Raw genomic sequence first — 14,661 nt, forward strand, 5'->3', positions numbered from 1 at the left:
TTATGTAGTAATAGATCCTCTTCTACTTACAGTAAACAACTTCTTGCAGAAAGCATCAACTGAAACGGATGAAATACGGCGCTTTTGTGTGATCTCCAACAGTCATTCTGCTTCATTATTTTCTCACAATAGGAGGTGAAACCCAGCAATTACTCACTGCCTGTCAGCGTGAGCTCACATCATGAAGGAGTGTACCTTTCTGTAGGTCAAATGCACACAAGTGTCAGGATTTGTCCCAAAGAAATAAAGACAGATGTTTTGTGGCACTTGTCTGAAAACCAGACTGAGCGGGCGATCCATCAAGCCCCAAGTTTCAGGTCTGCTTAGCGTACCGGTTTCATCATCCGTGGCTCAAGGACAGCCAGATCCGCAGCCTACCTCCGGTTCCCTGCTTCACAGATCAAAGTGTCTACATCTGAAAAGAACACAACTAAGGTCGGCTTTGAATGCTGAAAATAGAGAAACCACAGTGTCACACTCAATCTTGTTAAGGCGTTGTTGTCCTCAGCTGGCCTCTCAGAAACAAAATGTCAAACTGTTCCCCAACTTCCACTGACTGACACGTGTTTGGAGAATGGGATGTTGCTGTACACAGAGCAGCGCTGCCCTCGGTGTGACTATTACTTTCTCCCCATCCTGTTATCATAATGTTGAGCTCGACGGAGTCCAGATGTAATTAAATCTAATTATATTGATCTAGAGTGTGTATTCTATATAAGAGCATAATTTGTAATGGTTTTCCGTTCTTTGATGATATGATGAAATAACCAAATTCTCAGCGACAGTGTTGTGAAATATTTACTATATTTTCTAGAGATTTATTCCCCCGCTCTTCAGTTCAATGGCAGGCCAGAAGATGACAAACAGGACCACCTCCCTCTCTGAGCCACCGCCATCGTACCACCCACATAACAAAACAAAGTGCCAAACAAAGCACAGCAATGAAAAATAGCATGCCTCACACATAAAACACATACATAAACAAAATACATCAATGACCACCCCCTCCCCCTCCCCTCCACACCCACATAACATAGGAAAAAAGAAAGCATAAATGAGAAGAGGCTTCACACGAGATGCGCTGTCGTGCCCCAAAGTGCTGAGTAATTACCAAACTAACCATAAAACACAGTTAAGGGAAGTGGCAGATAAGTATAATGGGGACATGATTCTCACACCATCTTCCACCAGCCCTCAGAGGCGTTTGCAGAAACCGGGTTTGTCCATTAGGTGTCGCTCAAACACCGCACCTGGCCCGCCCAACCTCTGGCCTGGATTGTCTGGCTCGTAATTGTCCTGGACCAATCACAGCCGTCGTAGGCGGGTCTCCATTGTTACTACAGATACTCGAAGAAGTTTGCACCGACCTGCTGCACCTATGAGTTTCTATGTTAATGAATAGCCGTGGCCCGAGCGAGACAAACGACTTGATTATGCCGAGATAAACAGCATCTGACTTGCTCTCTATCCGATAATGGCATGCGATGGTTCTTCTAGGGATGATTTCCCGGACAAAGTGATGCCCAGACCACCTCCGTGCACGTGCAACAAGAAGTGCAAGAATAGGAGCAGCAGTGTTGTCTTCCTGGGATTATTCCTGCTGTCGCTGTCTCTGCATGCTATCACACTCGTCTGCTATTTGGATCTCCGGTCTGAAGTAAAAAAGGAAATATTCCACCAGAAAAGGGACTCGATGTTGACTCTGGGGGGAACGGATCTGGCCGACCCGGCGTTCGCACCCGGTCACCAGCGAGTGGACTCCAGCAGCAGCCGCGGAGAGGGTCATGAGGTAAAACATCACATCGACAACAAAACAAAAAAAACCAACAACAACATCAAAAGCAGCGGGACGCGGCAGCCGCCAGACGTCTCTCCAGACCCCCCGAGTCCCATATAGGCGACATTGTTTTCATTCCTAACACGGGAGGCTGTTCGTGTTCATTCACCTCCGTGCAGGTCTCCTGTTCCGTATCGCGGTGTCAGGTTTTGCGTCTGCTCTGTTATGGCATGTTTCTGGGCAAGTTATTTTACAGTAGCCTGTCATGAGTTTTGCCAGCTCGGTTTCCAGATAAATAGTTTTTTGAATTGTGTGTGTGTGTGTGCGTGAGCCAGCCTCTTGGACACAGATGCAGAAAGGTATAAGCTTTTTTAGTCTGTCACCCGGCCAATGTCTCCTTACCTGTGCCAGTGCAGGTAACCACAGCCAGGAGGCAACTCAAGGAAGTTGCAGGCACAGTCCAAATTTGGCTAACTCCATCATAGAAAAGGAGCTACTGTTGGGGGGGAAAAACCCCCACTGATAGCTCCTTTTTCTTCAGAAATTGCTTTATTTTTGAATTACCAAACACACATAACCGCGTTTGTCTTGTTTTTATAGCTGTGCCCAAACAGAGAGAGAGAGAGATGCAGAAAAGTTAGGCTCGGCGCCCAGCTGGATTCACAGAGAGGGGTCAGTCAGTGTGCTGGAGCAGGTGGACGGAAAATTAACTGGATCACCAGCAGGTGCAAAGCCCAAGGGCTGATGTAAATTCATCAGGACTTAGATGGGCAGTTGGTACTTGGAGCAGGGCCAGCCTCGTCTCACATGTGTTTTCTTTTCTGGCAGCGGGCTGATTGAATGTTCATTGTGTTGTCTGTGGCTTTGGCAACTGCACCCCCCTCCCTAATTTCATCAGTACAAAGGGACCAAGTGTAGGTCTCAACTTTGCATCCCTTGCTCAATTAGCTCATATGTCATCGGTTGTGTAACCTTTTTTGGGGAAAATAATCCTCTATGTGGGGCTTTGGCCGGACTGGAGACATTCAGTTGTGTTAAATCCTGCTGTTAAACTTGAAAGTCACTCCAAGGAGTTAACGTAATTTAGGATGCAGTGATTTGTCTTCACCAAATATTCCAGAGATCCAGATCCCAGGGCCATTCTTAAGCGGTTTTATTATTTGTGTTTGCTTCTTTAACATTTCCCTTTCATAAGTGGCAAACTAAGCCTATTCATTTAGTCCTCACTATGTCTTTTGCTAAGCTTATTTTAGATAGTAGTGGTTTCCCCGGTTAAACCAGAGTGAGATGGGCCTGGTATTCAACCCAGATGGTGATGCTTCATGAGGTGAAAGACTGTGGCCCAGCTGTAAATATTTAACAGGGCTGTGATGCTGTCCCTGCCAGATGTCTGCATTAAACAACTCTGATTACACATCCCACAGTTTACATAGTTGGAGAAACAGGAGCATGTGGCATTTGGACGTAGCGGCCGCACTTGTTAGCTTTTGAGACATTTCCTTTGAAGAATTTTTTTTTATAGACCTAAACATTGTTTATTGGAATTTTCACACAAGTCAACATCAAAGGCCCTTCAGAAGCATCAATGAAATTTGATGTGATATGCAGGTATACAATCAAGAGTAACTGAATATGAAAAGTACACATATGAAAACAAAGAAAAGGAAAACAAATAGGTAAGGCAACAAACAAACATACACGCTACATATGAGACATACCACACAGGGAACACATAGGCTTGGCTATCATATAGTATCGGTGTATCGGTGACTAACTAAATCAGCATAGTGGTGGAGCTGTTTTCTGAAAAAGATGGGTGGTGTGGCCTCTCAGCATGCAAAGAAAGCTTTCCGCACCTAATTTAATTTGGCAGTAGATCCCCTTACTGTCTCTGATCCCTGGAGAGGGAGAGGCAGAGCACTGAGCTCTTCAGCATTATATTTCGGGAGGGGCAGAGGGGTGGAGGTGGGGGGGTTGGGGGGGTCTTCTAAACAGTTCTGTAATGGCAGCAGGCTCATTTGGCATCTCAGCTGCTCCAGACACAGTTTAAAAAATAGCCGACGAGTTTGCAAGGACGGACAAAGCCACATTATGTGAGGGAGAGAGGCTAAGTAGAAGCAGGGTATAACTGCATCTGTCACAAATAAGTTCAGCTCTGGTCGTGGGTACAGTGAAGGGATCTCAGTAGTTTCCACTGGGTCGGTCAATGCCTAGCCAAATCGACCGTGATAAAATGTGCGGCCAATGCAAAATTGGGTATTTTTTGGCTTTATCCTCCTCTTAGACAGCTTCTAGTGTTAAACAGATAGCCTATGTGATGCAGAAATTGCATTTGCTCATAAGAGATCATGACGTAATGGAGGGTAAACGCTCTGTTAATAAACCAATAGGTGTGGCCTCGGAGAGATGGGCGAACTGGCTCGCATCATGGACTAAAGTATGAATCTGTAAATACCTGCCAAGGGAGAAATTCTCTGAGTGCTCGTGGAAAGATGCAAAGGTGTTTTCAATGCATAGACCTCGACTTGTAAAAGTTTTGATGCCACAGTTTGACCATGAAAAGAATACCCCATCCTGGTGATGAATTTTTCCAGCATATTTAGTTTTAGTCTATTTATTAAAATGTTTCTTAGTTTTAGTCTTAGGTTTTTATCCAGTTTTAGTTTTTGTTTAGCTTTAGGCAACAAAAGCTCTAGACATTTTCATCTTGCCTTTTGCTTTGTCACACCCATGTAATTCACATTTTTATCCTTTTTTTTGTCTAGTAGCGCTCCGGCCATTACACTCATTTTTACAGAAACAAACACAAGTGGATCAATTAAGGCTAGGTCTTGCTTTTATACTGAAAATTGGGGTAATTTTTACATACACCCGATCTCATATAAACAATTGTAGATAAAACTCCCAGATAAAGGTCTAGGCTATATAAGCTGTAATACTACAAGCCTCTAATCATTTTTCAGAATCTCTCTGTGCACAAGGGAGGGGCTGGCTAGTATGTTATAGTGCATGTGAGTGCTGGGAGGGTGCGGAGTGATGCGAGGGAGACTAAGAAAGTAAGAGAAAACAGCTTATGCTTTCTAACCAAATGGGAAAAATGCCACCCATACATTTTATGTAACACGTGGCTTTCTCACAATGGTTTTCGGCATATTGAATATCTGTCAGCATGTCTATAAAGATTGATTTCATTACATTTCTGCAGATAAGATATCAAGTCCTTTTTATTTGAAGTTCATGGTATCTAGTTTGTCTCACATGAGAACATATAAGGACAAACTGAGAGAATGAACACCGCTTCATCTGGCAGATAAGGAGATGGGAGTCACGGTTTCTGGGACTAAAACTAGAGTTTTGCAGGTCACACTGGCATTTGAACAGTTTCTAGATGCTCTAGTTGTCCCAACAATAACTCAAATAGTGTAGCAGGAGGACGGACAATAAATGCATTGGGAAAAAGATAGAAACATTTTAGTAGGATATTCATCTTAACAGTTGAGGCATGCAGCTAAAGATTAAGTACCAGTGTTCTCTTAAAGATAGGATCATTTAGGCAGATTATACCTGCTGCTAAATCTAAAGGAAACATCTCACACTTACTCAGATCCACCTAGCTGCCTGGCATGAGAGCAGATGATTTGATCATTTACGATCTGGGCAAGGGAAGTGAATGAACAATCTCTCCTCTCAACAACCACAGTTGATATGCCCTTGAGCAAGGCAGTAAATCCCAGCTGTCCAGCAGTCTGTGCGGTTCCCAACAGTAAAAAAAGCACTTCCAGGTGTTAGTGTGTAACTATAAGTTAGAGGTGTGAGTGTGTTGCTGGGTATTCCTGAATAAGAGCAAGTGTCACTCTCAGTTACCGTAACCCTCATTCAAACAAAGCTTCGAACAAAGCTAAATAGACGTCGTTCAGCAGAGTGATTAACTGTGTTAGCTCAGATCGTTTTCTTGAGCCTAATATTTTTCTTATAACCAGTATATGAAATAATTTCTCCTCTGATGTATGCCTTCAAAGTCTCACAAAGAACAGATGCTGAAACATCTGGAGTCTAGTTAATAGCTATTAAAAAAAGGCAGTTTGATGGGACACAAAGTCCTCAGCAGCATTCGTGCACTGGGGCGCCGGGGTGGGCTGTCACCCCCATCAACATCTAAGTTAATTGTGACCAGTGCGTGATCAGTTATAACAACAGTATCATATGCACAGATGGAGGGAGACTATTTTTATATCGGGGTTTGATCAGCGTGGGCAAAGGTGTGATAAAAGCAAAAGGCAGATGAGGCAAAAACATCAGGGATTTGATATGGCAGCCTCCTCCATACAAGATAGAATTTCCTTGGCAGACACAAATGGCATAGTCTAGCAGACGAGCAGTCCAGTAAAGGATTTTAAGCCCAGAGTCGGAATGACCTAACAAAATAATAAATTGTCAAGGCATTAACAGCATTAGGACAGCAAGCTTTGCCAGCGGTGTTGCAACAATTGGAAATGTGATCGGCTGCTGACAGGCAACATTTCCCCCAAGTTGAGCTCCACAGCTTTCTCCCTCTGACGGCGGCCCATGGAAATCACCCCGGCCTTCCAGGGAGACGAGCTCCTGATGTCGACTGATGTACGGACGCGCCTCTCGTGCCATTTAAGAAGAAAACAGCAACACAAAGAAACTGTCATTGTTCCAGCTGGACGTGTGGATCACAAGAGTATTATAAATCTTTTTAGTTCTCGACAGTGTGCATGCCATTGAAGTTAGTAATGCCATTAGAGCAGTGATGGGCAGCCAGCGGCTCGCAGGCTTCATCTGGTACCCGCACCCTCATCTCACCTTTACCTCCTCAACTCTGAAACCTCACATTCTCTCACCAGCTGGTTAGTGGCTACATTTCAGGCCCAGTCCAAGACTTTGTGGCATTTTACAGCCAGAACTTCTGTATATGTTTGTGGGTGAAAAAATGTGAGCTAGAAACTTTATTGAAGACATCATTTCCAAAAAAATATGCTAGAGGTAGTACTTTATTAACTAGTCTGAAACTTAAACAATGTGAGGGGATTTATATACATATAGTATGTAGTATATGTGTGTGTGTGTGTGTGCAGAAATAGGCAAAAATGCAAGCCCTTATAATATTTGCAAAGAACTGTTAATATGGGGGGAAAAAAATCTTGTGATCGCAAAATTACACATCCCTGGAGTGACTGAAATTTAGTCATATCCTCATGGAGCTACAGGGAAGCGCGTCCTCTGTGTGCAACAGCACCCCCCGCACTTTGAAGATTTGAAAGCCCTCTAATTAATAGCATTTTTTCCCTTGTGCTGAAAAAGAATGGTTTACTCAATAGTTGGCACTTGGCATACATACCAACACGTTGTCATCCTGATTTACTGTAACTCTGCATGCCTTTGAAGGGTATGAAGGCTGTAAATGCTGTAATGAAGTGAAATGAAGCAAACACAATCCTTTCTCATAGGCACTCCTATAATAGAAGTAACTGACTTTCTTTTAATCTGTGAGCCTCCATCTCATGTTTTCTAAAACGCCGAGCGAACCCGTTTGGTAGTAGCCTAGCAGATTGTTTGTTTGTTTTTTGTCGTTCCGATGGAGCTTAATCTTAGGCCAGAAATTGGCTGTTGGAATCATGTTTGGCTGTCAGAACAGACGAAAGTGTAATGCCATATGCCTGAACATACACCCAGAATCCTTTGAGGGGTAAAAGCCCCCTATATGCCAACAGCTGGAGTGGAGATGTGGAGACACCTGCACACCAAATGAACAGCAAACGTCGCTGCTCGCGGGAACATCTGGAGGCCTGTGTGTCGATAAACCATTCCAACACATAGTTCTCCATCAGGCTGGAATTCCCGTGCTTATAAGGTCAGACATGGTTGGCAGCTGGTCAGGGATGTGGACTTTAACTACTCTCAGCTTGCCCGATACAGGCGGGGGGAGGTGTTTGACATGATACAGCTCATCCCACTTTGGGGGGTTCCACATCTGAGTCGAGGTATAGAAAAGACCCGAAACATAACTTTTCCTGTCCGCCTTCCTACGGTCTTTCAGTGGCTCTGCCTGAAACCACACAAAGAGCCATGGAGAGTTCATGCCGCATTCAGTAGAATGATCTGTTTTCTTGCCGTGGGGTTTAACTACTATGTTTACTCGAGTGTCACAGATGGAAACGTGGAATATGTCATTTAGTACCCAATTAGTTTAGGCCCACATGGAAATAAGAGGTGAAAGTGCCTGTCAGCAAGCTTGTATGCCTGATTCGTTCCTAGAAATAAGATTAAATGATACATCATTATTTATCATTATTTGATCCGTGCTAAGGTGCTGCGCGTGTCACTGCTTGGGAGATGTCAATTACACAAACTCCTAGCAGATGTCCACCACAATACCAGTTATACGCCTATTTGTCCTCAGCCAGTGACAGCCTTTATGCCTGCACTTCTTACCATTTTTTACTCTGACACTCCAAAGTGTGACCGACAGTGATCTCTTAGGCTGCGAGGCTTGACGAACAGAAGGCTTTGGGTGGTCTTGTTGTGTTACCAGTGCAGAGTTTCTTTGTCTGTCTGGTTCTGGGAATCCTCCAAAGATGTGATCACACACTGGCTCTCTAACAGAATGTGACTTTGAACAATAGCACAATCTGCATTTAGGAACTCTGAATCCTTAGCAGGGACATTTTATTGTCGGAGCTGGTCATGTTTGAATAAGTGCTGGGCGGTTACAGTCAGGTCAGGACGTCCTACAGAGTTCATGTGAATGTAGGTCGACCAGAACTAGTCACATAAGAACACAGGCATGCGGTTTGTCCCGCCACTCACTCACCCATGGGAACATCCCACCGCTGTAGCATAGCCTTTCCTGTTTTTAGGGATGAGCTCAGACCAGCTACATCAGATCCTTTCTTCAGCTCCATTTTTTAGCTTATTCATGCCACTTCTGAATAGGGCTGGAACCAGGTGCCATATGAATGGGTATTGCTCTCAGATTAACCACAATTCATGTCCTCCTTTTGTATAAAAAGGTGAATTTTAGAGCAGTCGTGTCCAGGTGACTGTCTCAAGCGGCAGAAACACAGACAAAAGTGACTTGGGTTACAGGATGGGTTACAGCCCCGATGGGACAGACAATGACTTGGCCACGAATGAGTGTGCTGGCTGGCAGGGTCTCACAGTTTTTCAAATGCCCCAAGTTGTCTTTGTGCAAACATTATACCCCAAGAATAGAAAAGAGCACTTGTAACATGGGTCTCACTCTCAAAACTCTGTATCACTTATTTCTTTTCTTTGTTGCACACAATAATTAATTAAAGGTGATCTCTCTATATATCTCGACTATAAATGTAAAAAAAAAAAAAGCCTCTGCGTAAAGAGTGGGCCCCATGCTCGCTCTTGGATTTTGTGAAAAAAAGAGAAAGAATTTTTCCATACTCTCAAACTATTGTTTCCTTTTGTCTTTCACCAGGAGAAGTTACTCCACAGACATAGCGACTTCCACGCCACAGAGGATAGCAGGGGCATAACTCAACGAGCGAAAAGGAGCCCGAGCAAACAACCAGACTCGGGTATGGGAATTTTTTTTTTTTTTCCTCTTTACCACCTTTCACCACTGTTATGTGTTCTTAGTCATCAGACCTTGATGTGGATGTCATGTGCTCTTGGTGATGAGACCTTGGCCACACTGTCTCCAAGTCCTCACGGTACTCTCCTTTCATTTCTCCAAAGCTCAAACCTCAAATCCAATATCAGAACGACCTCAATGAGTGTCTGTCTTTATACAAAGTCTATAGGCCCTCTGTGTTCGTCAAAGAATTCGGAGCTTCAGGACTTCGAGGGGGCACATAAAACCACAAGCGAGCGTGTTCATTGCTCTCCGCCGGCGCACCTGTATCAGTGTTGTTTCTGTGTTTATTTAGAGATCAATTCAAAATGGTCTGGTCCTACAATAACACTTCAACAATGGTTTCTCTAACCCTTGTTTGTTTGGAGGGGATTTGGTACAATGTAAATACCAGCCTTATGGTGGGCTTAAGGCTCTTAAATTTTGAAAACAGTTTGTTAATGGTTTCTCACTTTTTGTGGAATTGATTTTTTACTGCTTAGTGCTTACTTAACAAAGCAGCTCCACCACATAATGTTGCTGAGTTTATAGAGCAAGGGATTAAATGGAATGGGATTGATTATTACTTGGATAGCAAACAAGGAAAACAGAGTTTGGGAGGGTTTCACCAATTTGAAACAGACAGCGAAGCCTGTGTTGATTTCCCCCGTCTCAAAATAATATCAGATCCCTGAAATATCTTTTGTATCGGTTAACTGAGCAGATATAGACTTTGGAACCCAACTGTGTTATCGCTCCGGCCCGAACCATCAGAACATAGACATGAATTAATCATTTCATGGAACAAGCAGTCATTTTGGGGAACCAGGTGGCCGTTTTTAAAAGGAGTTTTATCAGCTCCGAGACTTTGATGTCTTTCATTAATTTCATTGATTTGATTTATCACAATCAATAGCTCAACAGAAAGCCATATGGTCAATATGCTTGAATTTGCTTTTGTAGTTTTTGTTTAGAATGTGAGCTATGCAAATAAAAAAGCAAGCCTTTGAAGTCCCATGTCTGAGTGCAACAAGTGCAGCATGATCACAAGGCATTCCAATGTCTGTGGCGTGACACTGAATACTTGGGGGGTGGGGGGTTGGGGTGGGGGGGGAGTTTAGTGATTGTGTTTAAATTAGAAGAAAAAACTCACCTTTGAGACTTTCTACATAAATCAGTAAAGTCCCGAGCCTCTAAACACTAATCATTCCCAGGTCTCTCTCTGCTCTCAGCACACAGACAAAGGCTTTTGTAATCTCAGCCTTAGATGTGTGTTTTGTGTGTGTGTGTGTGTGTGTGTGTGTGTTGTGTTTGCGCGTGCATGCATGTGCGTGCATGTGTGTGTATGTGTGCGTTCTCAGCACTCCTAACGGGCACCAGATTCCAGATAGGGCTGCTCGTTAAGAGAAATCCATGCGGATGCATCCAGTCATTTAGCCAGAGGAGAAACACTGGCCATATGTTTGAGGGGGACTCAAACTGTGAGGTTTTAAGGTTAAATGGCCTTTGTAGTTGTAATGACATGGTAAACACAAGAGCAGCGAGACAGCTTTTTGAAAAGGATTCTTCAGCTGCACACATAGCCATACACACATACACACACACACACACACACACAGATGCACACAAGTGCATTTTCTTTCAAGCATTGACATGGATGCCCCACCAACATCCATGCACGCACACACATACACATGGTTGTAAAGGCGAGACACACACAAACACATGCACACACACATGTACACACACTTTCATCTGCATTCCCCATCTGGGCTTAATTCAAAGAAAAGGATTTTGGCAGGATAAAGTATCTCTCTAATGATCTTCTCCAGTTCCACTGCCTGTGAATGCTTAAGGCACTTGTTCATACAGAGGAGGTGAAACCACACTTACAAATTACTACACTAGAAGATACCGCAGACTGACATACCTCCACTCAATTGCTCATTGCAGAACATCTGAATCTGTTATTTTAGCCTATTTAGTATACCTACACGGAATGAGCTGGATACTCTAGATGTTATCTGAGATGATAATTGTTCAGAAGACCATTTCAAGCTTAATCACACTGTTTTTGTTTCTTTCAGAATCAACTGGAAAGGAAAGAAGGAAAGAGAAGAAAAAAGGTAATACAAAATGCAGCCTAAATTTCAGTTATCTTTTTCATTGATTAGACTGCTGACTGCTGCTTTTTGCTTTCTGCTTTCTGGCAATATCCCTAAGATGTCATCCAATACTGCAATCCAATAACCATCTTGGCTCAAAGTGAATGATAAGCATTCAATTTTCCTGATTCTGTCCTCCAGGAAAATGAAAGAATGCTGCACAGAATTCTCACTTACCCTCTCGCCTTTCTTGTATCAGAATTTACAGTCAAAAACTGTCAAAAGATTAACCTTTTGAATGCGCTTGTGCTTTTCGACTGCCAACCGTCTTGCTCTCCGTCTTCCCAGGGAGGAAAAGGTCTCCAGGTGCACAAGGCCCTCCTGGTCCCCCAGGTCCCCCGGGCCCACAGGGGCCACCGGGCATCCCAGGAATCCCCGGCATTCCTGGGAGCAATGCTGTGGGGCCAGCGGGACCGCCTGGACCCCCCGGCCCTCAGGGGCCTCCGGGCCTTCAGGGTCCAGCAGGTATAAAGCTCTGTTTATACAAAAAACATATGATATGCTCCGCGATAGCCAAGCCCGGTGCTACAAGCCAGAGTACTTGAAAACATAGATCGAGTGCCTGTCTAACACTTACAGCACAGTCTTTCTCCGCATGTCGGAGTATTCCCACACTACAAGAGAGCTCAAGTTGTCAAAATCAATGAACTCACTGCCTTCACATGAAATGATTTTAGTGCAGGATGTCAAACATTGTGTGGGATAGCAGTGATCCGTCTTTAAACTATGTCATTGTTTGTTTTGTTTTAACTATCGTCTCTTCTTTGTTCTTCGGCAGCGTTGTTGGCCAGCATTTGATCATGTCTCTCTCTTGTTGCAGGGGCTGCTGATAAGACTAAAGCAAGGGAATTCCAGGTATCGTATGTCACATATTGAAATCTAATTGTATCCTACATGGAATCCCTAATGGAACAGAGCTGTTCTCATGTGTTGTATCCAAATTAGTCACCATGGATTCTACTGTATGTTTTTCAGCCAGCAGTGGTTCATCTGCAGGGGCAGGAAACAACCATCCAAGTGAGGGAAGGTGGGTCTTCTATCCTTCTATCCATGTTCAGCTATAGTTAGCGTCATTACCGGGCTCATGTTGCACACACAGCCGAGGGATGAGCCCTGGTTGTAGTTAAAATAAACACAGCTGAAAAGTGTTTTTGCTGACGGTTTTCCTCTTGTTTCTCATGATGTTTAGATCTGTCTGAAGGCGTCCTGAGGAACTGGAAGATGGTGTCCATCCACCACCGTGTGTTTAAGATGCACTCTCGCTCTGGAGAGCTGGAGGTGCTGATGGATGGTGTCTACTTCATATATAGTCAGGTAGAAGTGAGTACGGTCCTTGACCTAACTCTTATACTTTACAGTTCAAAATGTACAGAACTGTCAGTTATTCTGTAGTGTAGCTCATAAAAATCTGTGTTGGCTTTGCTCGTCCGTAACATCTGGCGTAATGCGTTACAGCGCAGCACACACTAAAATATTTATTTTCCCTCTCCTTGTGGCTGAATGTGAACTTCTATAACTCAAACCCTCGATATTTGAAACCGTTTCACCTTTGAATAAGCCTTTTAAGATTTGTATCGACTGCCCTTCTCAGTCTTGCGTATTTTATGTCTTCCCTTCCCACCAGGTGTACTACCTCAACTTCACCGACATTGCCAGCTATGAGGTGATGGTGGACTCGACTCCGTTCCTCCGCTGCACCTGCAGCATCGAGACGGGCCAGCGTAAGTTTAACACCTGCTACACGGCTGGGGTAAGCCTGCTGCGCGCCGGCCAGAGGATCTCCATACGCATGGTGTATGAGGACACGCTCATCAGCATGACCAACCACACCACATTCCTGGGAAGTGTCAGACTTGGAGATGCTCCATCTGCTGGACACAACTGATCACTACACAGCCACCGACCCTGTTCAGAGTACTAAACGGAAGTTGCTCACGATGGCCACATCAGTCCAGAGTCATACTGTCTTTTCACCCTGCCAGTAGTTGCTGCAAGGATTGATAAATTGATTAGATCTGTGTTTAGAAGCAACTTCTAGCTAAAGCCTTGCCCTTTGAGACCCTGTTCAGAAGATACTGTAAGCCTTCTGTTGATTAAATTTGAGGAAGCCTGTTGTGACTTTTGTTCACTTTCACAGTTCTGTATTTGAAAGGACAATATAGACTGTTATGCTTCCCGTGACGTAGATTCTGTGCAAAATGACAAGCCCTGATGAGCCAAATGTCCTTTTTCTCATCAGTCAAGCGTTCTTATTTATAGTCATGACTTTGTTTCAACACATAGACAGCATCTCTCTTTATATCAAGGAAGGACACTGCGCTGACAGATACTTAATATTTACGTACTTTTAAGTGCTGTTGAATGATAATCTTGTATCTCCAAATACATCAGCTATTCAGACACTAAGAAAAACAACATTGTACCTTCAGATTGTATACCATGCCTTTTTAAAATTATCTAAGGGGTTTTAAATATGCGGTTTAAAAAGGGGGTTTCAGTTCCATGGACCCCTGGGTCATAAAAATGACGTAGAATATACAAAATCATGTAAACCTTCAGTGCAAGTACAAAGTTATCCAAGCATAGCAAAGACAATCCATCAAAACTGGAGTTATAAGGTATTCACGGGACAACAGCACTATATATTTGCGCACATTTGCACTACAGCATCCCTGCAGAATATCAGAGTGATATGTTTTGTTACAATGCTATTGTTTAGTTACCGTATGAATGAATCCATGTTGAAAAATGATAGTTATGTTTATATGTCACTGTACATATTGTATATAAAATGGGATATACTTTTGTAAATGGATTTGATTGATGGATTAAAATGTTTCATTTTCTGTCTAAAAGCATTTGTCTGTCTTTGGTGTTTTTGCAGCCAGTGGTATTGATTTAAAAGGTTACAATTTCTCTTTCATATTGGACTCCATTGGCAGAAGTACTGACAAGAACAAATGATGTCCTTTGAATGAAGCCTTTGTCTATATTAAAATGCGGCTTTTACTTAGACTGTGAGTTTCACAATACACTGCAAATTTGGCTGTAATCTTCATACAATCTAAATGAGTTCCATCTTGAGAAGTAGAGAAAGAGGAGTGGAGGAG

At 43.4% G+C, this 14,661-nt stretch overlaps 1 protein-coding gene across 2 annotated transcripts; it reads left to right on the plus strand.

Moving 5' to 3' along the window:
• The first annotated feature begins 1,391 nt into the window (after positions 1–1,391).
• eda (ectodysplasin A) lies at positions 1,392–14,372 on the plus strand. Of its 2 annotated transcripts, none has more exons than XM_071923061.2 (8): positions 1,392–1,789; positions 9,252–9,351; positions 11,474–11,512; positions 11,840–12,016; positions 12,372–12,406; positions 12,527–12,578; positions 12,741–12,871; positions 13,176–14,372. In XM_071923061.2, the coding sequence occupies exons 1-8, from the start codon at positions 1,475–1,477 to the stop codon at positions 13,434–13,436; spliced, it is 1,110 nt and encodes a 369-aa protein (XP_071779162.1). In that variant the 5' UTR covers positions 1,392–1,474; the 3' UTR covers positions 13,437–14,372. The 2 variants fall into 2 exon arrangements, with proteins under 2 accessions (XP_071779162.1, XP_071779164.1); XM_071923063.2 differs by having other exon boundaries at positions 12,741–12,865.
• Positions 14,373–14,661: the final 289 nt, after the last annotated feature.

The sequence above is a fragment of the Centroberyx gerrardi genome, chromosome 16, assembly GCF_048128805.1.
Source record: "Centroberyx gerrardi isolate f3 chromosome 16, fCenGer3.hap1.cur.20231027, whole genome shotgun sequence".
Classification (NCBI taxonomy): domain Eukaryota; kingdom Metazoa; phylum Chordata; class Actinopteri; order Beryciformes; family Berycidae; genus Centroberyx; species Centroberyx gerrardi.